The sequence below is a fragment of the Podarcis gaigeae genome (assembly GCF_964106915.1).
Source record: "Podarcis gaigeae genome assembly, chromosome: 1".
Classification (NCBI taxonomy): domain Eukaryota; kingdom Metazoa; phylum Chordata; class Lepidosauria; order Squamata; family Lacertidae; genus Podarcis; species Podarcis gaigeae.
Genome location: NC_139678.1, coordinates 73,876,572 through 73,903,150, shown reverse-complemented (window position 1 = coordinate 73,903,150; position 26,579 = coordinate 73,876,572). Strand labels below are relative to the sequence as shown.

Here is a 26,579-nt window from a genome sequence, read left to right as displayed (position 1 = left end):
AGTCTATTTGATATGAAAAATAGTCCAAATTACAGTCGTATTCATGGCCTGCTGGAATGGTGGGGTTGTTTTGGAATTTTTTTGTGGTGTTTGCAGAGGACTCTTGCCAAGAAACCATTCTCTCAGGAAATGATAAATGGCAGTTTTGAGACTTGAGTGGCCTGCACTGTATGTCTTCGTAACTGCTGACTCAATCATGTATATTCCTGATGTCTGTCACATTCTGAAAATGGGGGATTTATGGTCCTGATTCACAAGCCCATTATTATTCTGCAGTTTGGGGCTTTTATATGTCATCTCCAGAGTGTTTGTTTTAAATGCCTTGCAAACAAATTTTTAAAATGACTTTTTGCGTGAGTGTACCCTCCTTGTGAATTTAACTCTCATTTTCCAAGAATGCTTTGCAGTTTCTTTACAGAATTTTTGCTGCAGATAAAGCCTATTCAGATAACCTTTTTTGCTCCTCTCTGTGTTCAGGGCTGGGTCCAGATATATGTAGGCCCCTTCCAGCAAGACATCTTCCCCTACATTGTGAATCCATGCTAGTCACTTCTCTGATCCTGTGTCTAGCTTCCTCTCCCTCTTTCCTACATGCCATGGGGCTGAACTAAGAATTTTTGGAAGAGACATGGCTGCTGTGCATTCAGGTGATGAGCCCATCCTACAGTGACAGAGTGATTCTTTATGTTCTGTCCAACCAGGTTTGAGGAGGAAAAGGGAATGGTGATGATAATGACCGAAGTACTAAAGTAGATTCCCAATTTAAACCTCAATCTTTGTGTAGCTTTCTCACTTTCAGAAACGAGAATTTGCTAAGCAACTCTTATATATGTAAGTTGAGAATAAACACATTTTCAGGAGTCCGGCACCCTTCAGAGATACTGTAGTCTAGAAAGGGACTGGTCTTTCTTGATACTGAATGTATTTCAATTAATTTTCTGTCTGTCAGTTTTTGGTGAGTTGGTGAGTTGACAGCCAGGTCAGATTTGTTTTGGCGTATTTTATCCCCTTACCTGATCTCTATATAATGCAGTGCTTTTCAAAATGGCAACTAATACTTAGATTTTAGGCCCTTTAAATCAATCAGGATGTGAATAAACATTGCAGGAGATGTTGATTGAGCTCTAGAACTGGAAATGTGGAGTTCTGTAGAGTCACAGCATTAACTAATGCTGACACGGGCTTTGAATAAAACAAGGCATTTCTCCCAACTAGTCCTCATTTTGCAGGACAACCTCCATCTGGCAGTTTGTAAAGTTATCCTGCCTTTCTCCGTTCACTTTGTAAAGTCTTCACCGGGGCTTCCTGTGCTGTATAATTTTGAGCGCAATTTTGAGGTTGAAAGGCAGTCAGTGAGGCACTTAAGGATGTTTGCATATTTGATGCATGAACAGTTCCATGGACATGCATGATGCCAGAGGGACAACTCACCTGCTGTGCTTGATCAAAGCCTTACTTAACGAAGCACTCCCTACAGCCTGTAAAGCTCATAGGGATAGTTCATTGTTCAATCGAAAAGGCATCGCTCATAATAACTATACTTGCTTGAACTTCCACTTCATTTAAATTTCCCCTGCACAGTTTTAATGAGCGTTGCACCATGGATATATTGCAGCCTATATGTGCCAAACTACTGGATCCCTTCTTGCCGTATTTCCATGCGCCATGTAGTTTGTAGGGGTTTTGTTTTTCTTTCTTGTTTCTGCAGAACTATGGTAGTAATAGAATACTGTCTGTCTCCTGCGGTGGCTGATTTAAAACTTTTGCCACAAATGGTGACCCCCCAAGTTAGCGGTAGGCATGATTAGTACAGGTGTTCGCTATATGCACAAAAGCACTTGTAAGCTGTGGGTCTCTTGGCAGAGGTCAAGTTCATGTCATCTTCTACACATGGAAAGCTTCTTTGTCCAGCTCTGATATACAAGCCTGCTCCAATAATGAAATTAGCCATAGAATTGTAAATAGACTGCAGTTGGGGGAGAGGGGAAGGAAACCTCGTGTTGACCTCTTCTATTATGTAATCACCGCTGTGCACAGGAGTTGTGGGCTCTGCTTCTATTGGCAGCTGAAGTATTGTTAGCGGGAATTTAGCCTACAAATGATCCAAAACGTTCTGAGAAAGTAGACGAATTGTACTAGGAAATCCTAAAGCTAGCTGTAAAGCCTTCATGGTAAGAAGAAGAAAAATACCCCGTGCTTTTCTTAAAAGCATCTTTTTTAAAAAAGCTAAGTGATGACACAGTTGAGAAGTGAACTCAAGTTCAAACCTCAGCCCATGTTTTCTCATATTGGTTACCTCATTCATATATCTTAATCATTCAAGGGCCCATAGGGAGATGAAGGCCAACTTGCCAACTCCGTACCTCTCAGGAGGTGCTCAGAGTTTTGCATGTCTATGACCCAAGTAAGAATAAGCCAATAGTTTGACACACAAAAATTGGTGGTAAAATCTTAGGCTTGGAAACAAATTCAATTTAAGGTGTAAAAGATTGATTGTTGCACTTTGTGTCTGAACATGCACATTTCTTTTGTGTTATTCACATTTCTGATTGAAAAATCCTCAGGTTTATGAGGTCCATACACCCCTTTCCTCCTTTAATGTGACCGTAAGGAGGAGTTGATAAGTTTTTACTCATGTCTTCCATTAACTGAAGTTTAGCATTACATCTAAAACCTAATCAGTGGTTAATTTTAACCATGGCTTGAAGCAAGATAGCTTTAACAACTATGTTTTGAAGTTGGCTTTTTTCATTAAACCATGGTTAAGACTACCTTCAGTTTGCTCATGTTCAGACATAATGCTAAAGTGATATTAAAGTTTAAAACTGAAGTGTAAACTTCCAATATTCTTGAAGGTGGAGAGAGGGGACACGCAATATTTTATCCTTACGTCTGAATTTGCTACCACCTTCTTAGCCTAACTTTCTGATATAAATGCTGTTTTCCCAGCCCTGCCATCCACACTTAGGCATGGACATCTGGGGAAAGGAAGCATAGACCTCCTGGAATCCTACTTACGCAGGATCTAAATCAGGCAAACTATGGAAAGTCATACTTTGAAGCCACAATTTGAACTATATTTACAAATCAGATTAGAAGCCATTCCAGCCGCCAGTTCAGACATCATGGCTCACTATGGTTAGAGAAAATTCAGAAAGGGAGAAGGAGAAGCATCATGTGAAAGAGAAGGGAGTGCCCAAGGCTACAACACATTACCCGTCCTCCAAAACATTTGTAGATTTGTCTGAGCTGATAAATTGTCATGCACTGCTGGTTCCTGCTTACACAGTTATGAAGATTATTTTAAAGCCTGAAAATGATCCTCACTCCATAATAACTTCTGTGATTGTCCTGTATACAACTCCCATAACATTTTCCCATCCCAAAACAGTGGATAAATATTGACATATATGGAAACATGTGGTATACTACTGAATAAGCTGCTTGTCAGCTATCATTTTGAAAACAAAAGGTTACATTTTCCAAAGAAAAAGTATGGTTGTTTCAGATTCCCTCCTTTGGCCACTATGAAAGCCAGTTGAGCATTGTTGTTGTTTTCCCCCAGGAGGTGCATTTTCTAAACCAGCCTTGCCCAACCTAGTGCACTCCAGATGATGTGACTGCGGTTTCCACCATCTCTGACCATTGGCCATGATGGTGGTTGTAGTATCAACAACACCTGGAAGGGACCAGATTGGAGAAGACTTCTCTAAACTATTTGACGCGGGGGTGAACCTTACAGATCCATGCAGTAGTGTTAGGGTCCCTTCTGATATTTCCTCTAGGTGACAAGGGGGCTTCTGCAGAGTAACTTCCCATCATGCCGCTCAGTAATGTCAGAATTCTAAGGTGGTGTGAGAGGGCCCCATGTCATGGCTCATTCCCTCACCAAAGTTGCCCTTTGAGGAACAGGAGCAGTGCTTGTGTGAGAAGAAGCAATGCGATTACCTCCTCCCACATGACCACAAACCTCCAGTCCAATCAAGTAGTAGCATATTTATTGATATTTGCATTTTATAGGCAGGAAATTGTAGGCGAGGGATGGAGACTTGCCTCTGAAATTCATTGCTGAATACTGAAGTATATTTTGGTCTCCCAGGCCCATGCTTCTAATATTTATTATTTATTTGCTCCTTACTACCCTGCCCTCTAGGGCAAGCCCTCACAAAGTAGCTTAAAATAAAATGCTAAAAGTAATGAAACCATGGAATTAAGAACTTGTAATAAAAACAGTAGCCAATAAAAGTTTGCGTGTGTGGTGTGTGTGTGTACATACATACATACATATAGGACCAGAGGAAGAGAGAGAGAGAGAGCGCGCACAGAGAAATTCAATAAAAACCTCAGTAGAATTTTAAAATCTTTAAGGCCCAGCCTGCCTAAAGGTCACAAAACAGAGTTTGGGATGTGGGGAGGGATTTCCTCAAGAGGGAGGGCCACCACTGAAAAATGTAACCCAGTGGACCACTCTGTCTCTCAAGTGAGGGGAAATGTGAATATTCATCTGAAATATTGCCTGCTCCAAAACAGCAGCAATGTCTCAAGGAAAGTTTGTAAGATAAAATCACAACATGAGACGAAGAGCCAGGGGCATGAAAAGACTGCACTGCTTTGATATTTCCTGTTCCTTTTTGCCATAAATTCATCTCTGATAATAAAGCACTGAAAATTGCTTTTGTGGAAGGGGACTGCAAACCATCCAGTCCAAATCTCTGCCCTCAGGCAAGAGCCGTTAATCCACATCACAGATTAATGCCACTGCAAATGAACACCTATCGCCCATCAGAGTATGCAGAAACAAACTTGGTGACCTCTGGCACAAGTGCCTGCCCCATTCAAAGAACCTCTAAAGGACATTCATTTTGTAGGTTACAAGTGCAGCATGATCAGTGGGGCATGCTGCGACTGGGAGTAACCATGGTGTAGGCACCTCCCATGTGATCTCCCCAGTCTATATAGATTCTTATTTTTTAGTGCCGTGGGATGCAGCCATTCACCAGCAGAAACTCCCCCATAAACCCACCAGCACAAAGGACCAGAAGTGGAATGTTAAGGATGAGCAAACCAGGTCTCAGTAAATGAATTGTGTAATGCCATTTTCCACTGAGAAGACTACGCCCCTAAAATCACATTTTCACTAACATTTCAAACAAAAACTTGCGCTGCTGCTTGTAAAAGGGGGAATCGGGCCAATCTGAAGGTGTAAGAAGCCTGTTTATATAAATAAATAAACAAATAAAGCCCGCAGAGTTAAACCTTCTTCATTCCTCTTTAAAAGCAAGACTGTTGCCTGAGCGTAGTGAGATGTGAAATATAACATATGCAGTGCTGAACTGAACCGACGTGATACATGGCATGTTTGCTTTAAAAGACGGGAACAATCTCAAATCTGGTTTGAATTAAAAAATGTATGTGCGAGACACAGAGGGAAGGCTGGGTAGGGGGGAGCCATTGTCTTAGCCAGCATCTAATAAAATAACTGTTTGAGAAGAGAGGGAATGTCTGCCTTGTAACAGCATAACTGTTAAATGCATCAGATGAAAAAAATGTATTTATAGCACTAGAGACCTGTGAGCGTTTTATCTCATTCTTTTCAGTCCTTTTTTTAATAATAATAATAAAAAAATCTTGGCATCTCCAGGACATACTATGATGAACCAGAACCAGAACAGCTACTCAACGGTGAAATTATCAGCAGGCACAGGCAGGGGGTTATTAGTCATAGCCTTAGTATCACACTGGAATGAGAGCCAAGGATTCAAGAAGCGTAGCAGTCCATTTTGGAAGGGAACCAAGGTGTGTGCGTGCACACACACACACACACACACACACACACACGTGCTTACGGTGAGAGAGGCTTTTCAGAGGTTCTTTTATTCCTGCTAGAGTCACTTTGCTTTTTTGTTAACCCTAAGTATTCCAGTGCACCAAGTTCGTAAAAAGAAACAAGAGTTGAAAAGATGTTGCCGCTGAATTGCAAAACCTCTCACAGCAATCAAAAACAAGTGGTGGTAGCTGTTTTAAAAATCTGTAGTAAAAGTAGAAATACTTTAATTAGCAAGGAGTGAAGGAATAGGGGAGCAACCTCCACCTTGCTGCTTCTCTCAGGAAATTCACATCAGTTTGCTGGAGTAGGGTTGCTTCCAGGCAACCTGCGTATTGAACATTCATCCTGCTTTGTTCGCAGGGAGGTTAGATGATGTTGCGTCAAAGCTAATGTTATATCCCACACTTTCTAGGCCTTTTTCCTGTCACTTTCCTAATTGCAAACAAAACCTGATATTTTGGGGAAGCAGGTTTGTTGTGCAATGCCTCCCAATCAGCTATAATTGTGCAGCCTGAATTCGCCAGTATCTGATTGAATCCCACCCAAGAATAGCGAGCGTCTGGAAGCACCCTATGCTTTTGTGCCCCAAATGTCATTCTGTCCTCAGTGGAAGGAGCTCTGACACAAGACATGTGGTCATAGGGAACTACTTAAGGAAACAATATGATCCTGGTTACATGTAAGGGACTGCAGGTTCCCAAGCAGTGACTTGACCATCTTTAGGAAGATGTGGTCCAGCTTCTCTTTATGTATTTAGATGTGAATGGAGAACCTGGGACATCTTCTTTGATGTATGATGTTTCTTTGCCTCTCCTTAGGGCCACTTTATTTGTTTGTATGCATTGTTGTTTTTTAAGTGTGCATATGTATTAGGAAGTCATGCTCCTATAGAAAGTTGCCCAAAATGTAATGTGTGTCAGACAAGCCTTAGAACCGTCTTCCTATACCCTAACCAATGAATAAGCTGCATGGTAAATTATAAGTTACATTTTTCAAATATTTCGGCATTGGGGCTAATAGCATTGGAGCTCTTTACGCAATTGTGTCCTAGCTCTCCCAGTCAGAACAGGAACTGGAACCCATGAGGCTTTTATTTTCAGACTATAGTGGTACATAAGGCAGTCACAGGTTGCAAGAATCAGTGGTTACATGAGAGCTGAAAGGCATGGCTAATCACGAGCTAAGACATTGAACAAACAAACAACACACACCCTGCAACAGCCTTTGGAAGGATGGGGCAGGCACAGCAGTTAACATGGCAAGCAGCTGGAGTCCCACGACTAGACAAGCAAACGGGCAGCCCTTCGAGTGAGCTGGCTAGGTGAGGTCTGTGTGTGCTGGCATTTCCATGTCCTGGGTTATGGAGGCGAGGTGGGGGGTTCAGATTTGCTCCCAGCTGCCTCCCCTGAGAGTGAGGTTCCTGTGTAAGAGGGGAATATGCTGGAGGTAGCTCCTCATCTGGAAACACTAGGAGGGGCATGTCTGGAAAGGAAGTAATCAAAGGCACCCACCCCTGAAAGTTTGCCTGAGCCTCCTTCAAAGGACAGATCTGTACCCCCTAACCTGCTGGGACCCTCTCCAAGGTATTCCACATTTAACTTCTCAAGCTCCTCACACTCCTCCTCAGGTTCAGACCATCCGTTCCACAGGACTCATGAGGGGCGGCTTTGCTCATGATTACAATAAACCTTTGGGGTTGGTTCGAGAGAGTTGATTTTTGAGACATGGCTGAATGGCTGTTGCTCGTCCTCAGGTTTCAAAGTACAGGCGACTCTCAACTTATGCAGGGGTTATGTTCCGGGGATAGTGCATAAAGCCCAAATTGTGTATAGTCAAAACACATTGGGTGCAATGGAGGGTAGGATTGCCCTGACACCCACCCCCTAGTTGCCCCATTTTATTTACAGTCATGCCTCAGAAGTCGAACAGAATCCGTTCCAGAAGTCCATTCGACTTCCGAAACATTCGAAAACCAAAGCGCAGTTTTTGATTGGCTGCAGGAAGCTCCTGCAGCCAATCGGAAGCCACGTTGGACATTCGGATTCCAAAAGAATGTTCGAAAACCGGAACACTCACTTCTGGTTTTCAATCACTTGGGAGCTAGAACGTTTGACTCCCGAGGCATTCGGAAGCCGAGATACGACTATTTTTTAAATTGCCCAGGGCGCAAAGCTGAATGCAAACATGTTAAATGCACGTAAGTTTTGAGTTACCTATATTCTTGGAAAAGACAGGTACGCTTTTCCAATTAGCATCACATGGCAATGGTAATAAGGCACAATGCACAGTCCAAGCTACCGCCACCCACCCCACCAGGCACACAGGTGAGCAGGGGGCAACAGCAGCTGGGCTGTGAAGATCAGATGCAGTTCACAGGATCATCAGACCTCTAAAGTGGGTTGAAATGGGTGCTTGCTTTCTATTGGTGCAGACGGTGGGTGAGTGATGTAATGCCATAATGCCTTTATCCAAGTATGGATAGTAATCTGGAGGAGCAGATACATAACAGGTGTGTGAGAGAGAGAGTTCATGCATGTGTGCATTTTAGTGACATCTTGTATGAAATATTGACTGCTAAGAGCAGTATAAGAGGCACTTGTTCTAATGTTACTCTCATTGGCGTGCACTTAATTCATCTTCTAAGTATAAATGTTTCAGTTGAAAGCGCTAAAGAATAATCTCTTGCCTTTTTGCTGTCCTTCCCCCCCCCCCTCCATTAAACTGGCTGCATCTAGAAACTGTGCTCACCCCCCAAACCATAGATGTTGGACAGCGTGTTAGCTTGAGTATTCCCATATGTTTTCAGTAATGTTTATCTACAACAAGATTCAGCCACTAGTTGTAATTATTTGAGGACTCTCTGAAATGGGAGATTAATTCTCTAAGTGCCATGTTCCTTTGAGTACTTTGTACAGTGTTGTAATAACCACCAAGGTATGTCTCAAGAGTTTCAGCAGAAAGCGAAGATAGCAAGATTTCAGAATACTTCCTTTACTTGCTGCCTTTTATCTTCATCCGACTCCTTCCATAACTGTTTGAGCTGCTAACAGGATTTGTGGTCTCAAGAGTGAACATGGGTGGGGTGGGTGGGAGGTCTACCTCCACAAAGTCCAAACGACTTTGTATGAATAGAGAGCTTACACCTACCTTGCATGCTTGTATGTGTGAATCCACAATCAGACAAGTGTAAACCATTTGCATTCTTGCTGCAACATAGGGACCCAGCAGTGACCTTGACTCCACTGGGAGTTGGGGAAATCAGATGAACGGCATATGCATATTTCCTTTGAGGCAAGCCATAGCGGGGAAGCCTGGGCACTTTCCATGCTCCCACTCAGACTATTGGCTTGTTTGTTATAATTAAAGGCTTTATTCCAGAATTCACTGCAGGACACCAACATAGGTTGGGTTACAGGTTGCCAAGTCAGAAGGCACCGCATAAGATGTTTTCCCAGCAACTGACCCTCCTCCTGGTCTCTTCCTCTGAAGAGCAGTGTAGGAAGAGTCATTTGTGAAGAGTCATTTGTGAAGATGTGAGTCATCCCAAGCCTTGGAACCGACTCAACCAAGCAGATGGGCAGTCCTCTGAGTAGGAAGTGCCCAGTCTGTAGAGGCCGGTACAGTTGCATCTACATACATCCCTGGAGATGGGAGCAGCAGGGACAATGGGGCCAGCTCACTGTCAGACTTATCCCTAACCACCTCCCCTGAAGCGGTGGGGTGCTTCACTAACGGGGAAGTTCTGGAGCCATGGCAGCTGGCTGGGACACAGCACTTGGACTACCTGATGACACAGGGGCAGGTCGCTCTCTTGGCAATCCACTCAGTCCCTCCTCCACACCCAAATCACCACCTCCCAATCCACTGGGCCCCTCTCCAGGATCTAATGCTTCTGACTTAGCACCCTCCAGCAGTATCTGAGACAGCAGGCCAGATTATGGGGCCCAGGACAGACTGTGCAGCTGCAGGGGAGAACAGATGAGACTCTCAGAAGGAACAGGTGACTGCTGGTACTGGTCTTCCACCACCACAGTTGCTATCTGAGATGGTTGCTTCATGTGCCCATTGGTAGGGCCTGACTATCCAACTCCCCTTCCATCAAGACAGAAGTCCATTTTAAATGATAAGTAATGTGGTGCAGAACCTACTACCATTCAGCTGCAGCTGAACATATGGCCCATTGGATTTGGAAAACAAAGGCTTCCTAATATGCTGACACCCATAGGTGTGCCTTATTTGCACTTTAGAAACTGTCAAATGTTCACTGCAGGATTCATCTGTTATCTCAGGGCAAAATTTGATTTGATGAGTAAAGGAGTTGTATTGATTTGCTGTAGGGAAGCACTCTTTTCAGTGGAGTCATTTTGGTTCAAAATTCTATGAGACGTCACTGAGCAGCTAAAAGAAAATAATGAGCATTGCAGATCCAACTAATCTGATTGTGTAAAAGTTGCAGGCCCTTTTAATATGACACACGCAGCTGCCAAAAACTGCTTGCTTTTGCATTTTACACAAAAGAAGCAGATCAGTTTGAATTATTTTTATATTTTATTGGTATGGTTTGCTGTTTTCACTAAAAAGCTCAGAGCTGTCCAGAGGAGTTGATATTTCAGCAGAGTCAGCACGTTTTTCTGCCTGCCTTGCTTTTATTACACCCCTGGCTTCGTAGCTAATTTTCTAATCAAGTAAATGTGTTTGAAAGCCTGACTCCTAGGGAAGTGTAAGGTATGCTAAATGTAAGGTACACTAAATATAGTTCCAACTTGTTTAAAGAATATGGCATCGCTTCACTTTCTGTAGGTTTTTTTCCGGCACAGCATATTAACGCTCTCTTGGGCTTCGTATGAAGCAAGCGCCTATGTGCTTTGTTCATTGTGTAGCATTGTGAGAAAACCAAATGAATAAGAGGTGCCCAAACCCAAGTCTGCAGGAGCCTGTTGTGGCAAAACGATAGAAAGTCCTGCAGCATCTTGCACACTTACCTGTGAGGAAGCAGCACTGAGCATAGCGGGACTTTCTTCCAAGTAAGCCTGCATACTATAAATACTATCCCATAATATATTTGTTAATCTTCAAGGTGCCATGGGTTTGGGTATTATGTATACAGTGGTACCTCAGGTTAAGTACTTAATTTGTTCCGGAGGTCCGTACTTAACCTGTAACTGTTCTTAACCTGAAGCACCACTTTAGCTAATGGGGCCTCTTGCTGCCGCCGCTGTGCCGGAGCCCGGTTTCTGTTCTCATCCTGAAGCAAAGTTCTTAACCTGAAGCACTATTTCTGGGTTAGCGGAGTATGTAACCAGAAGCGTATGTAACCTGAGATACCACTGTACTGTATAAGGAAGTCTGACTGCACATTACATATAGCCTTGTGATTTTTTTTATTAAAAAAACTAACTAACTAAAAACAGCTTCTGATGCAGCGAGTTGCAGGAGAGGAATGATAATGACAATATTTCTTGTGCATTTTGATACTGCTTCCTTCCCCCCTTTTTTGGCTCCCAGGCCCCTAAATAGTGAACTGCATATTTAAATACAGTAAAAACAATGAAGCAGTGCTTTAAATCTTCCATTTATCTCTATATATGCACATCTATGCATGCACAAACAGCAAAATGGCAGTCGGGATAAAAATAGTCTCCATTATCATAACAAGCGGGGGAGGGGGGAAATTCCCCACCACCAAAAGGAGGAAACCAAAGGAGGTTAAATAGCATATAGAAGGACTGCTGAACTCCATCCATTTTCCTGATCAGAATCCACCTATCAACTGTTTTGTGTCTTGCCAAGGAAATTATAGGTACCTGTATATATCCTGCATTGCCAGGGCAGGGGTTGGGGAAGCAGCCTGGGGGGAAATTTTGAGTTGAAGAATGTCTAGAAGGGAGAGTAAGATAGGGAATATTTCCATTTTTTTATAAAAGAACAAGACAGAGAAAATGTACCCATTTGTTTATGTTATACACAGTTTGGCCCTCGGGGGCAGAGAATGACTAATTCATACATCCCTTGTTTTGTTTGGGAGTTTTGTTTGTTTGTTTTGTTAGAGTCGGACACGACCGGCCCGTACGGGCAGGAGTACCTTTACCTTTTACTTTTTTGTTTTGTTTAATTGCAGTGCAATATGCAGGCACTAACATCAGCATATTATTATTATTAATTGAATTTATATACCGCCCTATACCCGCAGGTTTCAGTAGGGATGTGCAGAATCTATCTTTTTGAGTGGGTCCTGTCATCCTCCTACAATCCAGTTAGAAGGCTTTTGGGTGGGTGTTGGAAAGCAATTGTGGTTGGGGTTTCCAATGGCAGATTAAGGGACCCAGTGAAAGCTTGTTTATCCTAGCCTAAAACTGCACTGCTTACTTAGCAGGCACCGTTCCACAGGACCTCCTGTGGTACCCAAAAGCACCATCTACAGTTCGTGGCTACTCTTATTTTCCCTGAAGTGCAAGTTGAATAGATTTCTCTTACAGTCATTTCAACTACGTTAACTGGCTTCCTTATTATAGGGCAAGCAAAATAATTTCTGTTCCATGGGGCTAGTATTTCTTACTGTACCATATTACGGCTTAATCTGGGGTTAGGAGTTTGAGGACTGCAGCCTTTGTCTTGTATTGGGGGTGGGGGGGGCAGGGAAACCCAGCTGCAGTGCATCCACCAGCACCTCGTATTTTTGTGGTTTCTGTATCTGCTTCCCAGCAAGTGTCCAAATCATTTGACAAAAACAGTTTTCTCTTTTGGCCGAGAAATATTTGAGCCGTATTTGAAAGGATCCAGGTTTGTTGATGTTTTTCAGACTTATTATCTTTCGGTGTCCTGAACGATACTTGGACAATAACCAGACGTGAATAGATTGATTTCTCTGAAGCTGGAGTTTTAGCAGCTTCAGTACCTTTCATGGGCTTTGCTAGGGAGGCGGGGAGAGGTGCTGCTTTCTAAATTAAGGCTAGATTAGGGGTAACTTCTGCATAGACATAGTGCAGCATGAAACCTGTAATTTAGGTTGCTAGTCAGTAGTAGTAGTTGTTATCATTATTAGGTGGCCTGCTGTTTTTGAATTGAGCATGAACTGAACAGCCTGCAACATTGACTTCAACAACATTCTCATTGGGGTCTCGGTCTCTCTGTTACACACATACACACACACACACACACACACACACACACACACACACACCAAGACACAATGGGACATTTAACCCCTTCCTTTCCCTTGAGCAGCAAACAGAGGCTCTGAGAGTTCTCTGCCTGTGCACTTTAGCTGCTACTGTAACATAGCCTGTTGCTGTCTACACACGAGTGAGAGAGTTGGAGATAAATGAGAGGATTCCACCAAAAGCAGCTGGTACAGATCATGTTAGCGGAAAGTGTGCTTAAAAGCCTTTGGTCTGGCTTAAGTGGGAGAAAGCAGCAGAGGGGCATAATAAGTTGGTCCTTGGGGGCTATGCTTGAGCCCTTTTGCTACTAATTGCCAATACCTAATCTATGTAATTATTTCTGACATTTAAAAAACAAAAACTGTTGTACTTTGTCAAATCTGCAACAGTTTTTTAATGTCCAGGCATGCGCGCTCTCTCTCTCTCTCTCCCCGTGCCCCCACCCCCGGTCCCTTTAGGTTCCTATTATCACTAGAATTAAACAGAAACTAAATCCGGGCATGAGAACATTAGGTGCCCTTGTCACACTATATTGTCCGCAGCACCCATTTTGAGATAAAAGGAATCCTTTCCTATGTGAGTGGGCAAGGAATTAGCAGGGCTTTTATTCTGCCCTCCCCTCTCTAAAGTGCCAGCCAGCACAGCTAAAAGTGAAATAGAGGGGTAGAATATCTCATGCCAAGTAAATCCTGGTACAGATTATTCTCCCATGCTCTCTTATCCTTTAAGAACAAAGGAAGGCAACAGGAGCTAAACGTACTCTCCATACTGCTATTCAGTTTGTGAGGTTCCACAAATCCCTTGTTGCTGGGATCATGAAAAATTCAGTCTTCACAACAGACACTCCTTCGTCATTTCCCAATTAACAGCATTTGTTTTGATATTGTAGATCATAGCTGAAGAGGTCAGTCTCCTCCCTACCCACCCACCCACCCCTGCATGCCAACTTTTGTTCTGGCACTGCTGCTATTTGTTCCAGGCCTGTAGCTCCACATTTTAAAATGAATCCCACTGAAGCAGAAGGCTGCAGCAGCGGCAGCAGCAAATCTAACAGATCTGCTGTCATGTATAGCTCTACCCGCCGTACATCACATTCTAAGTTTCGTTAGTTGAAGTACTTTCTATTCACTGTAAGTTTAATAAATAACAGATTTTGCACCTGTTTCATTCCAAGTCATATTTTCCCTCTTCTTACGTCACAGGCATGTGTCCTGAAGAAAAGAGGGTTTGCTGTGCAACTTGCAGTCTTCTCTCACACTGCAGCAAAGAGCATGTCTGACTCTGAAATGGTGTGGGGTAGAGGGTTGTAACTTGGACATCAACCTTCCCACGGACTGTTGCCCGCATGCGCATTAGAAGAGTGCTCAGGTTGTTTGTTTATCAGGGCAATCTGGCACTGCAAACTTATCAGTGGTGCTTTATTTCTTTGGAAGACACACGCACACAATGAGCTTTGTCTGAATGCCTAGGCAGCCACATCTGTGTAGTGTGGTGTTCATATGATGTGTCCCACAGCACTGCCAAAACAGTCAATGGGATTACATAAACAAGCGGCTTTTGTTTGCTACTCCTCAGTTTTGAAACTCCCTTTCTGTTGGGAATTTCCCCAAAGACCAACTGTGAGCGTTTTTCGAGAAGTGACAAACACATGCTAATTCACATAGGGCTTTGATACTGAATTCTAAGCAGGGGTGCATTTTAGCAGATGGTTATATTAATATCATTTTTTGCATATATGTAAGTCTTATGAGGGTGGCCAGTCTTTCTACCTAGAGGACCAAAAAAGTCTCAGCTCAACCGTGACATACATTTGAGCTAATTCTGATTTTTAAATCTCTGTCTTGAATCACAGCTTTCTTCGCTCTAAGATTCTGAGTGGGTGTTTTGTTTGTCTTTTGTAGGTAGTTCAAATGGATCAGAAGCTGAACCTCATCACAGACCTGCTGCAGCACCTGGTTTCCATCCAGCAAGGAACCCAGGGCAGCAACAAATCATCTCACAGGCATGATGTTAACGCCGAGCTCTTCCTCTCCAGCAACACTCTACCTACCTATGAACAACTGACAGTTCCAAGGAGAATCCAGGATGACATCTCCTGATGTAACAAACAGCCCTTTTAATTGACACTGAATGTTGTGAATCTTGATGGGGGTTGGGGGGAAATTAAAGCTCATATAATCAGCCATACAAGAATTAAACAGGTCTATTGAACTAACGTTACTAACCTCAGATGCATTCTTCCAAAGGCAATTATCTGGACAACCACAAAACCTTAAAACTCCACCCTGTGTTGATTATCAATGTGGTACTTTCATAAGTCCTGTTTTTATTCCCTGTGTGAATAAACTCTCCTACTGTAATTTGTCGCTACACTGAAAGACCAAAAAAAGCTAACACAGGCAGAATGTCAACCGCTTTATGTGCTTTCTTTATTAAGCACTGTTGCTGCTGTAAGCAAGTTTCTGAAGTCCTGCACAAAGACCCTTGAAATAGTTTGAAAACTCCACAGCAGCTATGCTTGGTGGATGGCACCCTATGGCTCTTCAATAATGATGATACTTGAACATAGATGGTCATCTGTGTATTCTGTTTATGACTCTGCTGATAGCAATATCGTTTTACTAGTTAGATTTTAAAGGAAAATAAAGTATGTGGGTTGTATAATATAAACATACTACTGTTGTTCTAAATAATGGCAAAAGCATGCATTGAGTGATTTCCCGCCCATTTTCATTTTTAGCCTGTTACATAAGATAATGACTATAATTTTTTTAACCAAAAAACCCCCACCTTTTTCTTCAGGGATGAACTAGTGCTTTAAGCCTAGTACAGTAATGTATGTAAAGAAAAGCAATGTCTATTTTATTAAGATACAGTGATTTCACGGGGATGCAGAAATATTGCATAGGAAAAATTGTTGTTGTTGAATCATACTTTGCTGCCAAAGAATTTATATGTAATATTTATCATAACCATCTGAGTGTGTTTGTCCTCAATGAGCTTTTGGAATTTATTGCTTTTTATATTGATGTGGGTCTAGTCTGTTTCTCAATGTACTGTAACTAAGCACAGGTCTAGAGTAACTGGATCTTGTCGATAAAGGGCTTGAAATAGCAAGTTGGGGAAAATACTTAAAGCAGCTTTGGACGTTATGGAAATGCTCTACCAGCCAAGTTTGCAATCACTTCTATTTTAGCTGGTATGCTCCTCCATAATGCCCAAAAGGAAGGAGTGTGCATGCCCCGCTAATGCTAAGATGCACATACGCTTCAGCCTCTTTGGCTGTAACAAAGAGGCACTGCTAGCTAGATATTGAAGTGCCTGGCAGTGCACCTCTATAATGCCTGAAACTTCTGTATGCACCAGAGAACAGGGAGGAGCAGGAGCCACTCATCCTTCTGCAAGCCCTTCTTGTTCAGGAAAAGAATATATGATCTGCATATGCAATAGATCAGTATCAGTATCACAGATACGATGTCTGTGCTGTCTCGCCTCATTGCAGACATAGCGCTTTTCAGTGGAGTTGGTTCACATATGTGGTGAGTCATCAGGTGCTGAGCAATCAAAAAATGTATGTGCAAAACTCAACCAGCCCCCCAAGGGAACTAGAGAAAGAAAGTGGGTTTGATGCAATTTGAAGACCGCCCCCTCCCCCAAGTATGTGAATTGACAGTGAATTCTACAAATTCGCTGTAGAAAACTTCTACAGCTACTTCTGCTTTAATGAGCACAATTGTAGGTTTGTACATTCTGCAGCAAGGAATGAAAAATTTCCCTGGCATAGAATTTCAATTCTATTTCTGTGGCCCTGAGTAAGGTACTTAAATATATGGTACAATATCAGGGTGATCAAGCCAAGCAAGCTGCAGCTGAAACCACAGGGATTCTGGGATATTCCTGATAATCTAGATAGAAAATGGAAGGCAAGCCCTGCTACCCATTCCACATAGTTGTGGTATTTTTTAGGGGAAGGACTGAGTATGAAAGAGCTCTCCTCCAACCTTGGCTATGATTCTGCTATGCTTTTGTGAGCGTAGTGTGCATGCCCACATCTCAAGAAAAAGATCAGCCAGAAAATCATGCAAGGGAAAGTTACTTGTCCTGGTCCATTGACAGTTTCGTAGTCTTCTGTTGATGACCTCCTGGGCCACTATCAGGTTAAGTGATTGACCATCACTTAGAGGACCTCTTTTGTATGGAGACCTGAGGGTGCTAAGTTTTTGGCTTTGGCACCCAAAGGTGACAGGCATATCAACTAAAGTGAGGGACAGACTGCACACATCCCAGTGGTCTCAAAATCAAGCAGCGCAAAGGCTGTGGCATAACACCTACCCTCACCAAACAGCATTCTTTCCATGGGTGCGGTAATGAAATGAATGAACACTTTGTTCTCTGAGAGCTGCCTTGCACATCATATTTTAGCAGATACACATTGGAGCTGGAGTTTGTGTTCACCAAAAACAGTGATTGAATGACTCCAGTATCTGTAGGGCAACCTGTGGCCCTCCAGATGTTGCTTGATTAGAACAGCTACCACAGGGGTCAGCAACCTAAGGCCCATGGGCCAGAAGCGGCCCATGGAGACCATATAAGTGGCCCACAAGCCACCCCCTGAACCGAGCCGCCCGCTTGGCGAGTCCCTGTGCGCTGCACTAAACCGGCACAGTGCGGCGCGGGGACTCTCTTCTGCGGCTCCAGAAATCATTTCTGCGCATGCCCAGACACCGGAAATCACGTCTGCGCATGTCTGCGGCACCAGAAATCACTTCTGTGCATGCCCAGACACTGGAAATCACGCTTTTCAGCATCTGCGCATGCGCAGAAGTGATTTCCAGTACCACAGACATGCCAGACATGATTTCCGGCATCATGTTGCGCTGGCCCAGCCCATGGAGGATCTCCGCGGGAGTGATCCAGCCCATGCCCAGTAAGCCTTGCCAACCCCTGGGCTACTGTCTCTGACCGTTGGCATGCTGGCTGGCACGGATAAGTCCAGCAACATCTGGAAGACCACAGGTAGCCTACCTCTTTATGCTAAGAGTTACTGCTACTTCAAATGTCACAGGTTTTCTTATATATGCAACAGCACTGTAGTCTATCAAGGAAATTCTATACCCAGCTATCCTACACAGCATCTAAGTAAATCCCTTGCACATGTTGTAGCAGCAAAACTCCAGTATAACATACTGATACCTTCTGAGTCCTGCGAATGCTGCACTCCTAACAGAAATTATATGATATCATAAACATCTGAACTGAATCCCATTGCCCACTTTCGATTAACGGGTGTTAGCTTAGACTTGAAAAACTAGCACTTTCTGTGAATTCACTTTGATGCTTCTGAAGTGACATTCTCCCTCTTTTTACACCTGCAGTAATTCTATAAGGAATTCAATTCTATAGTTTTGTATCTTCTATCTATGCCTACAATATTTCTTTTGGCAATCTAAACTGACTGCATAATATAGACTATTTTTGACAAGAATGCACTGCTAAAATCCTAACTGGAAAACTTTTGTTGGTAGTCTAGGATTCATAAGGGATTGCTCTGGCAGGCATACCTTTTTGCACACGATAATTTTCTTATCTTCTTTCTTCTGTGGTGATTTGTAGGAATCAAGTAAATGTAACACCCTCACCAGTTCTGTTTCAAAAGCAGCAAACGTATCCTAAAATCAGGGAAATGGGTGCTTAAAATCATGGTAGTTTTTAAAAAAAGAAAACATTTTTCAACATATTGGTACGGTGGTGGTGATTATGATTTGATGGGTGCTTTTATATATGACTTCTTGCTTCGGTTCTATCTTCCATCTTTAAGTTAGGGTGATTTTGTTTTTAAAGACAAACCAACCAAGATTCATATCCCACCCCACCCCACGCTTCTTTCAGCTATTTGTAAAAGAACAAAATTGTAAAATAAAGTTATCCAAGTAAGTAGCTGCATTAGATCTTTAACTCTTCCGTTTCATATATTTTAATAGAATTGGATGCTGGAAATTCTGGGGTCAGAACAGGACATGATAGCTGCATAATACAGTTACACAGGGCTGGCTCTACCATTGGCAGAGTAGGATTGCCTCAGGCAGCAGATGCTAGGGGGCAGTGGCTGCAGCCCCTGGCTGTTCCTCCTGAGCCCTCTGACTGGATCCTTCTGTCGGAGGACAGAGGTGTGCATGCTACATAGCCTATCCTGCATGCCTAAAATATCCTCCTTCCCTCAAGTGCGATGGAGGATGTTGTCCTCCCTATAGGCATCTGGTTGGCCACTGTATACACATAGCTTGGGTCTGTACACAATACATAAGTTTGATAACACTATGCACATAGTCAGAATGGCAACTGTGAGAACAGAATGCTAGACTAGCTGGGCAATTGGCTATGATCCAGAAAGCTTTTCTTATGCATTTAGTTCTTATGTTCTGTCCCCAGTTTTGAAGGAAGATTCAAGTGCCTGTCCATTTGAGTTTTGCACATAAAATGGGGTGGAGTGCAACTTTCCTTGGCCTTGGGGCAGGGGGGGTATGTTGATGGTCGGTCCTGCTGTTCTATTTGGCTATGCTCTGGCATGATGGCTATGCACTGCCTTCATGGTCAGAGGCAGCAGTTCTTCTGAAAACTAGGTGCTGGAAACTGCAGAAGAGGAGAGTGCTTATGTGCTCAGGTTTTGCTTATAGGTTTTCCGCTGATAACAGGATTCTGGACTAGATGCACTACTGGTGTGATCCAGCAGGCTCTTCCTGCATTCTTAGGTTCCCATTTATTGGTGGTGAGGAATCAAATGGTACATAGCAGTGAATTCACAAAAAAACAGAGCAAGGAAAATACAAATCTCCAAGCTCCACATTCATGAATTAACATGGGGCACAATCCATCTAGAAGTCCTACGATGTGCATGCCCCATTGAAATTAATGAGAGCAATGCAATAGAAGGGTATAACATGGAACCCCACTAGCAAGCCAGCAGGCCATCTAATTCAGCATCTTTTAGGTCTATCAGTGGCTTTATTAGCTTTATTTTCCATAATTCTATCTATTCCCCATGCACACCGGTAACCATTGCCACTGCTTGCGGCTCAAAAAAACCTTACATATCCATAGGAATTTGAAGTCACAGCTCTGGGTTCCAAAGACAGCCACAAAACTACAGGCCATATCAAGAAGCCAGCCACCCCATTACTGTGTTCTTGTGTATGTCGGTTTCATCACAGTGGGTCTTGCACTGAATAACTTTCTGCTGGATTGTGCCCCATGCATCAAAGATGTCTGCCTTGCATTCTGCCACCTTTAACAGCACCCAGATCCACTGCCTGAGGTAGTCCACTTCCTTCTGCCTCATAATTATGCCATCTGCATCCAAAATGTCTGTTTCATAGCTTGAACTTTCTAGGGTGTTGTTTTAAACATTTCATTCTTTACCTCTGGACAGCAAAGCACATTCTTCTGTATCTCATTAAATGGAATGTAGAATATATTTAAAATCACTCTTCCTTTTGTACAGCAGATGCATTTTAAAGGGTGTAGAAACTTTTTGGAATATATAAGTGGGGGTTATTCTGGGGCATTATGTTTTATAAGAAATCAAGAGAGAACTGTTACGATTTTCAATCTGTTTTTAAATAATGTTCACTGTTGTAATTTGAGGCTGTTAATTTCCTAATAAAACACAGGACAGGAATTGTATGCTGTTTCATTTGGTCTGAAGTTCACTGGTTTGATATCTCACCAGGTTTGCAGACCAGGAACTTATCTTGGTGGGGGGGGAGAAATAAGATCATTTTCACCTTGTGTACAAAGATCTGCTCTTTATTACACAGTGTTAAGTGAAAGAGCAAATCTCTGTTCAGAATCCCTGCTAATATTCTGGGAGTGTTGCCTCCAAACTGACAGTTCTGTGGGTTGCAATCCATACCACAATCCACATGCCTAAAGTGGGAGATCCAAATCAGTACTGCTACTTGTGCCTTAACTGCTCAGATGCTGCCTGCTTGTGAAATAGGCTGGCTTTCACTTGACCTTCTGGACATTGGCAGAACCAAGGGGGGGCGGTTTGCATCTGTGTTGGACAGGGATCTGCATATGCAGGAAGGTCCTGCTATTGGGATTGAAAGGACAGAAAATTGTTGGCCATTTAATCCATTATTGCTCTGTTTCTACTACAGGGGTAAGGCTTCTATGGGCTGTTCTGCCTCAAGTGCCCAAATAAGCCAGAGAGGGGAAGAAGGGATTTGCTGCTCTGGTAGCTTCAAACCTAATTGTGATCCAAGGGGCATTTTCAGTGGCAGGGGAGCCACAACTGGGGTGGGAAGACTCAAGCCTTCCCTCTTCAGCTATGACCCTATTAAATCACTGCTCCCCTTACAACTAGACTTGAAAGAAGTATTCTGCTGTAGCCAAAGCCAGGCTTCTTTCAAGCCTAGTTTTCAGTGGTGGTGGGGAGTCACAGCTAGGGAGGAAACAGTCGACTATGCCAAGTGATGAACCCTCCCCACCACCACCCTGAATCCCCATGTCACAATTAGCCATGAAAAGAGCCTTCTATTGGCTACAATGGGTGGCTTTTTTCAAGGTTAATTGCAGTAGTAATAATAATAATTTATTATCTATACCGCGCCCATCTGGCTGGGTTCCCCCAGCCACTCTGGGCGACTCCCAGCAGAATATTAAAAACACGATAAAAGATCAAATATTAAAAACTTCCCTAAACAGGGCTGCCTTCAGATGTCTTCTAAAAGTCACATAGTTGCTTATTTCCTTGACATCTGATGGGAGGGCGTTCTACAGGGCGGGTGCCACTACTGAGAAGGCCGTCTGCCTGGTTCCCTGTAGCCTGACTTCTCGCAGTGAGGGAACCCCCAGAAGGCCCTCGGCACTGGACCTCAGCGTCTGAGCAGAACAATGGGGGTGGAGACGCTCCTTCAGGTATACTGGGCCGAGGCCGTTTAGGGCTTTAAAGGTCACCACCAACACTTTGAATTGTGCTCGGAAATGTACTGGAAGCCCATGTAGGTTTTTCAGGACAGGAATTGTATGGTCTCAGCAGCCGCTCCCAGTCACCAGTCTAGCTGCTGCAGTAAGGGGAGGAGGGTCTGCTTATGGGCACTAGATAACACTATGGCAGGCACAGCCACTGATGCCAGGATTGTGACCCCTCCTGTAACATCTTTGGTTTCAGTGTAGTGAAAGAATATTTCCTTTGACATTAGTTCAGCTGCTGAGTGTTGTGGAATCTTTATGAACATTCCAACTGCAACAAGGTTATTTAAAACTTGTCAACACAAAGAGAGAGAGAGAGAGAGAGAGAGAGAGAGAGAGAGAGAGAGAGAGAGAGATGGAGCTCTCACACCGGTGCCAAGGTGGTTCAACAAAGAAGGGAGTAGGCCAAATGCTAAACTGTGAATAGTGTATGTGCAGGGGTGTGTGGAATGGTGGGTTATTTAAGAAAGCAAAGGTAAAATGGAAACAGAAAAAATATTACGCACAAACACACACTCACAGGTTTTCTAATTGTTCTCCTGTTGCATCTGTATATTCTCATCAGGGTTGGAAGCTAGAGCCTAAAGAGAAAGATTGCGAGATTTCATATTTGGAATTTTGCTCTCTACTGTATTATGAGCATGGAAAAAATGGATAAGTAAAGCCAGCCCTGAAATCTTCTTGGAGAGTCAGTGCGTTTTTCCCCCCTATCAGTGTTAGTATTGCTCTGGCAAAATGCCCAAGGATTTAGCCTGAGTTAATCCAACCTTGGCTTTCCATAGCAGGCACCCACAGAACAAAGAAAATAAAGCTTCCACAGTCCCATTGGTCGGGTTTCTGCTAAATCACTCAGCCAGGTGCAGCAGAAGTCAGAGGCGCAAACTTCCACGGGCTTTATAGAGAAGCAAATGTTTTAGAAGCCAGCAGCATCTTTTCGGGTTGCCATAATTCATTCTATGGAAGAACATAAGGAGTGCTTTTTCATTTCAATTTGTTTTGAAAGCTGTTGTCCTGAACATTTTCCTTCTTCCATAACCAGTCATCTGGCTGACAGGTAATAGCTCTAAACGGCCGTACTGCCAGTTTATATCCTTGGTTTAAGCTTCTCAGTACAGAATATATTACCAACAATGTTTAAAATCTTCTTGCTTCTTTCCTAGACAATGAAGTTCTCTATTTTATTTGTGTTTGCAAATAGTTGAGTAGCCCACCTTTGCTTAAATGTCTTGGATTTATATTTGTGTTTCCCCCAGTCTTAATTATCCTGTTCCAGAACTGAATGTGTATGCGATGGCACATCCATGGAGCTTATAAAAATCTACAGTGTCTCCTTACATCCCGCCCCCAATGAGTAGATGGAAAGCTCTTGCATTTGGTGGAGATTTATTAGATTCAGGCTACAATTTGGTACCTACTTGCTTGGGAGTAAGTACCTCTGTGCCGAAAGAGGAGCTTGTAGCAACTTTTATTCTCCCCGGCGTTTTTAACTCCCCAGACTGCTGAGCTAAGCCAAGGTTTGGCTAAGCATGTTATCTGAACCCATACTCGTGGTTGTGCCTTCTCCTCACACAGCATGAACTGTTATGAGTGTACAGCCCATGGTTAATGAGGAGAGAGAGCTGAACCACAATGAGCCCATGTTTGGAGAATATGCTAAGTCAAATCTTGGCTTGGCCCAGGGTGGCGCAGGACTAAAAAAAAAACCAAGGGGGAAGAAAGTAACTGCCAGCGTGTCTGGGAGTCCAAATATTTGTGTGATCCTACTAAACCGTGGTTAGGCTTACAACCAGGCCAATGTGAAGCAGTCAGATGACTCGGTTCTCAAGTGTATTTTTGACATCTCAAGAGTCACTATGAGGTCACGTTACCAGTTAATGTTTTTGTTCTAATGTGCCCTCATGTGGAGAGAACTGGTATTTATCACTCTGGAGTGTACCTCCCCACTGTCACTATTTTGCGGGTGGGATTCAAGTGCACACCATAAATCTTAAATTTGTACTATTGGTGTGGATTAAAGTATTCTGTTGCCCTAGCTCAACAAATCCTCTGAAAAAAAGAATAGGACTTTTTGCAGTTTGGAAAGTGACAGTGAAATGCATTGAAAAGTGGGGTGGGGGTAACAAATATTTAACAGGAAGACATGTAAACACCAATGCAAGCAAATCAGGATAAATGCTCATTGTCATATAACCTCCTCACAAACCCACCAGAACAAATGCTCAATAAAGAATCAGATATAATTTTCACTTCTGTGTAAACTTTGTGCAAGGAAATCAGGATGAGTGCTCAATGGAAAAGGTCATCTGGCAGAGCCCTGAAAATACTACGCTTGTTCCGGTGTGGTAGCTACTAGTTCTCACCACATGATGGTGCATGCAAGTATTCATCACACAAAACAAATGAAGTAAAACCACCTCATGGAGATTTTATCATGTTAAATGGTAACTTTAGAACATTTAGCATAAATTGCCAGATGAAGCACAATCCACCACAAACATCTGCTTTTGCAGCACCCTCATTTGTTTCATTTTCTGCCCAGACTTGAAGGTTATAAACTTGATGTTATAAACTGAAAACCAATGCATTTCGCTGTCAGTTGCAAGAAGATCCATGAAGACTTCTAGGTGTGCGTGCGTGCGTGAATCCTACTATATGTATGCCAGTCACCAAGAAAATTGATGTAGTTAAACCTTGTTAATCATTTTTGTAACTATCATTTGCTAATGATTCTGATCTCCTTGGTAGTGATGCATATTTGCAAAGTCTACTGGACTGGAGCTAATGGTGCCCCTTATCACAGAGCACTGCCTTCTCACAGAAGAGCCAATTTACATCTTGCTCTGAATTTAACACGGGAAAGGGCAAACCAAAGAGAAAAATGGTTTTTCTGCATGCACAATAGCTTGTCTAACCTCTTGCAGAAGCATGAAAACTGGTATACATAAGCTTTATATAGCACTGCACAAACTCATGTGCAAACTGTTGTGCAAGCATTTACATACAGAAAGAGCATTAGCAACAATATTTTCCTTCCACTCAGGGCTCTTTTGCTCCAGCCCATTATATTGTGGTTTTGTTTTCCTTTCAAGAATACTTAAGAGACTTGATTAATAGCCCAATGAAATCACTCAAAATGTGTAGCAGTACAGTCCGCCCGTATCAATTTCTCCCATTTCATAGGCCAGAGATAAGGCATTGGCTCTGTGCCATTTCCTTCTTGCATGACGAAACCCATTTCTCCTTTTCCTTCTTCCCATTTATACTATCTGCAAAAGGCAAGCCAAAATGGGCCTAGGGTAAAGAGGAGAAACTGCTTCTGCCCAACTCTGTAGAAATACGCGTAAATATCTTTAAAAGGAAGCGGGGAAGTGGGAAGGGTGGCAGAGAAGCAGGTTTTTTTCAGGACGGCCATATGGTTAAAATTGCTCTGTGGTTTTCTGATAGTAAATGACCCAGGAGGTCTCAGAGGAGTTTTATTTCTAAATGATAGACTCGAGAGAGATAAATAATTGCTGATTGTTCATGCGCTGAAACGTAATTCACCTGGAATAAGTCCCAGCGGCAAAATTAGCCAAATGAAAACTGAATATGGTGACTAAAATGGGCAATCTTTTTTTTTTTTTTTTAAAGAAACCTTCCCCCTTTCTTGCACCCCCTCCCCAAAGTGCCTTCATTCTGAAGGAACAGATGGTGCCCTGCTCTCCCTTCTGAAGAGATCTGTAGTGAACATTCCTTTACTCTGTCTTCTCAGATAACTGAGTTATACAGCACACGACCATCTGGTGTATGACACATCTTGTGTCCCGCAAACAATACCCTGGCAAACCTCTTCAGGGGAGAGGTTAGTTTCTACGGTAACAGCAGCATGTGCAGCTCTGGGCCTAATTCAGATTCAGGCCTCCTAACTTGTCTCTATTCTTTGCCTGCCTATTGTTGTCACTTGAGCTTTTGCTGCTTGGTTACTCAGAGACTGACAATATCCGCGAGTATTTTGTCCCCGAGCCCCAGAAGCCATTGTCTCCAAATTTTGTTTCATTATTTATGTTTTCAATATCCAATGGTTGACTGAAGCATCTGCTGGAGAGTGATAAGGCAAGTGCCTTTTTAGAAAGAGGGCTTTGCTCTTGCCTCCTGACAAAGCTTTGAATTATTTAGGTTGTGGTTGGACAAGCCTTTCCAATTGGCAGCGTTTCAATGGAGCGCTTGTGGACCGGGCAGGGGGGCAGTGAGGGACAGCTTATTTATTTGTTTGCTCCATCCTGGTAGAATTTCGGCTGCTGCGTGGAAGAAAAACCAAAGCATCTCCTGGCAGAACCGTTTAGTTCTTCACCCGTCTCCTCACACTATAAACAGGTTCCCTTCGTTTGCCCAAGTCAAACAGAACTCAGGACCTCATTCCTAAGGCTCAGATGTTTTCTAGGAAAGGTCAAGCATAATTTTATTTAGTCAATATCGGTATTAGAGGCATCCGGTACTCGGATATAATCAGAACAATCACTGTGGCATGTCTGCACCTATACCATCTTCTGAATCCAGCCACAAACCTCCGCCTTTGTCACACATACACGCTAGCAGAAAAGGCTGAAGCTGTGAAGAGGAGCAGCATTTTGGATTGCTGT

The 26,579-nt window shown here is 43.0% G+C and overlaps 1 protein-coding gene across 5 annotated transcripts in view; it reads left to right on the top strand.

Annotated features, from left to right (window-relative positions):
• KCNQ1 (potassium voltage-gated channel subfamily Q member 1) overlaps positions 1-20,662 on the top strand; it is a 300,879-nt gene extending 280,217 nt beyond the window's left edge. For all 5 annotated transcript variants that reach the window (XM_083720075.1, XM_083720074.1, XM_083720073.1 and 2 more), the window contains one exon: positions 14,889-20,662. In XM_083720075.1, coding sequence (XP_083576201.1) covers positions 14,889-15,086 — 198 coding nt within the window. In that variant the 3' untranslated portion in view covers positions 15,087-20,662. The remainder of the gene's footprint in view (positions 1-14,888) is intronic.
• Positions 20,663-26,579: the final 5,917 nt, after the last annotated feature.